We start from the raw sequence: 3,014 nt of genomic DNA on the forward strand, positions 1-3,014 counted from the left end.
CTGAGTGCTTCTGCTGCTTCCCTGCCGTCTTCTGCCCACCCTGCAGTTGCCCCTGCCCCAATATCAGCCCTACAGTGGGTGCACACCACCTGCCACATTCCGGCTTACTTCTAGGAGAGCCTTGATCACCAGCTTAATGGTCAGGTCAGCGGAGTCCATGGCGTCCTCGGTGTAGTTTTTCTCCAGGAATTCACGCACTGACTTGGCGCCCCGGCCTATGGCGTTGGCCTGGAACAGAGAGCCTGTCAGAGAACCCTGGCGGCCCACGTGGGCTGGCCAGCTCTGCTGCCTTTCAGGGGACTGCCAAGAGGCAGCGCCAGGCCCCATACTGTCCCCTGCATAAAACTGGGTTCCTTGTAGAAGGCTTGGGTAGTGGGTGCTGTCTTTTTTTTTTTTTTTGGGGGGGGGGGGGGTTTGCACGTGCACTCACCACAGAGACAGAAAGCGAGAAATCACCCCTCAGGGGGGATGTCCACACAACAGTCCCACCTCCCATCTCCTCCAGTCTCCTCTCGGGATCTTGGGCATGCATGCACATGCACCCGGTGTGAGTTCAAGCCACCCGGTCCAGGACTTAAACCGTGGTCGACTACTTGGGAGTCCAGCAACATAGCCATTACACTAACTGCTGGTCTCAGTGCTAAGTCTCACCAAGAATACGACCTACTAAAAAATAATTCTAATGAAGACTTGTGTGTGTGTGTGTGTGTGAGTTTTTTTTTGTTTTTTGGGTTTTTTTTTTTTGGAGGGGGCAGTTTTGCTGTAGGGAGCATAACTACACCACAATCCCTTCTCCATTCTCTTCTTGGGATTTTGGGCACATGTGTACACACCAGTACGTTTTTCAAGCCACCTGGTCCAGGACTCGAACTGGGCAGTCAGCCGTGTAGGACCAGACCAGCATGTCACCAGCTGGCCCCATGCTGTGTCCTCTTACACCTTGCTGCCCTCTGATTTTCTCCCCAAGGCAATGTTTAATGCTTTCTTCATTTCACATCAGAAACATCTTAAGACAAGCAGGTGCTACGTGCAGGGGGGCCAGGCGGACTTACGCGGGCACCTTACAGAGGTGGGGCCCTGTTCCTCCTGGCAGCTCCCAGAGGCTCTGTTGTCAGGACTCACCTTCCAGGCGTGGTATGTCCCCGAGGGGTCAGTCTGATATAGCCTGGGGGTGCCGTCGAAGTCGAAGCCCACAATCAGGGCAGAGATGCCGAATGGCCTACGCCCGTTGCTCTGCGTGTACCGCTGCGAAGAAGCAGGCGCTGCTGTCAACCTGAGAGGCACACGGCCCCCAAGACAGCGGCTTCGGGGAGGCGCACAAACGTTTACAACCCCTAGGCCCACTCTTGGGAGTACTTGGAAAACTGGACAAACTGGACTAGTCAGCAGCTCGCGTGTCACCCACCCCTGCACCATCACTCCAGGACTCGCTGAGCTAGAACCGCCTTGGGCAGGACCCGGCAGGCAGGCGCTGGCAGCCTCACACTGGCTGAGGCAGCAGCCAGCCAGAGCAGGTGTCTCGTCCTCTCCCACTGGCTTGCCGACTGGTCACTCAATGGCAACACTGACACTACACGGAATCTCACTGCTTCCAGAAATGTGGACCCCATGGCACCTCCAAACCTGACCAGTCCCACACTGAGTGTGGTCAAGTCCCACACTGAGTGTGGTCAGGGTGCTGCCAGGGGGTGGGAGGGCAGTGGCCTTGGGTGGGCCTGGTGCTGCAGACGCGCCCACACCCACCTGCTTGAGGCTGGCCACATAGCGTGTGATGTACTCCACAGTGACTGGGTCTTCCACCGTCAGCCGGTGGCTCTGGCACTCGACCCGCGCCCGGTTGATGACAATCCTGGCGTCGGCTGTAAGGCCTGCAGTGAGAGCCAGTGGATGGCGGCTCAGGCCACGGGGCAGGCCCACCCTCTGGCAGGTCCCACACTGGTCTCTGGACCCAGCACCGAGACCGTTCCAACTAGACGACAGTGCAACCCACGGGCCTTTGAGCCCCTGTCGAAGCAGCATGTGGAACCCGTGCCAGCCCACATCTGGTGGACGGCTGCGTCCCCTCAGGAATTCATGGGTAGGGTCCCCCTGCTTTCCCACCATGTGAACTGAGCCTGAGCCGGGGCGGCGGGGTCCCGTCCTGCTCCCACGCTCCTTGGCACACAGCTAGCCCGAGGAGCCAGGCTGCCTCCTGACTGCCTGCCTGATGCTGATGGCTCACAGCAGGGGCCAGACAGCGGCTGGGCTGTCCGGGAAGGGTTTCCGGTTCTCTTAGCCACCTGCGTCTCAGCCCCTGGGGAGGAGGAGCGCCAGAGGAGCCCGTGGCCAACATGTCAAAGTCCAAATTCATTCTTCACATGGTTTGTCTACCCCACCTACACGCTTCCCAGCAGCCTGTTGGCCCAGCGTCACGTCTGCAGCTGCTGTCTGCTGGGACTCCTACCTGCAAAGGCCATGCAGACGTTGTCGTCCAGAGCACAGATCTTCCGCACGGTTCGCTCATCCTGCAGTTTGGCCACGGACTTCTTCTCCACCCCCAGGACAACGATGTCTCTTCCTCGAACACCAACCTTCAGGAAAAACGCATAGGCCGCATTCAGAAGTGGCATGAGCATCTGCCACCAGGCCCAGGAGGCTAAGAACAGATACAAGGGACCCAGGGCACTCGGTACAGCAGCCCCCACACCCTCAAACCAGGATTGTTAATCCACTCTTGGCCTGGTGCCCAGTCCCGTGCCTTTCAAAGTGCAGTTACACCTGGGTAAGGTTTACACTGCCATCGGGCCTCACTGCACCCCGGCGAGCCAGAAGTCCCACGCAAGGCCCCAGCATTCAGGAGCCGGCCTGCAGGTGGGAACCCACCAGGCCCCTGCCACGTGCTGGCATGCACAGCTGGGCAAGGCGGACTTGCCACCAGTGGACAGCTCACGGAGGAGCCGCCTGCTGCCCACTGACGGCTGGAGGGGGAGCCGGCAGAGGGCGTGGGCATTACTAAGACCGGGAGCACCACTGGT

At 59.3% G+C, this 3,014-nt stretch overlaps 1 protein-coding gene across 2 annotated transcripts in view; it reads right to left on the reverse strand.

Annotated features, from left to right (window-relative positions):
• PSMA7 (proteasome 20S subunit alpha 7) overlaps positions 1-3,014 on the reverse strand; it is a 5,626-nt gene that overhangs the window by 1,996 nt on the left and 616 nt on the right. Inside the window, exons 2-5 of one of the 2 annotated variants that reach the window (XM_006157727.3) lie at positions 2,444-2,570; positions 1,744-1,868; positions 1,123-1,245; positions 109-228 (exon numbers count right to left, since the gene is read on the reverse strand). In XM_006157727.3, coding sequence (XP_006157789.2) covers positions 109-228; positions 1,123-1,245; positions 1,744-1,868; positions 2,444-2,456 — 381 coding nt within the window. In that variant the 5' untranslated portion in view covers positions 2,457-2,570. The remainder of the gene's footprint in view (positions 1-108; positions 229-1,122; positions 1,246-1,743; positions 1,869-2,443; positions 2,571-3,014) is intronic. The other variant, XM_014591309.2, reaches the window with a different exon arrangement.

Source organism: Tupaia chinensis, unplaced genomic scaffold (genome assembly GCF_000334495.1).
Source record: "Tupaia chinensis unplaced genomic scaffold, TupChi_1.0 Scaffold000558_1, whole genome shotgun sequence".
NCBI classification, from domain to species: domain Eukaryota; kingdom Metazoa; phylum Chordata; class Mammalia; order Scandentia; family Tupaiidae; genus Tupaia; species Tupaia belangeri.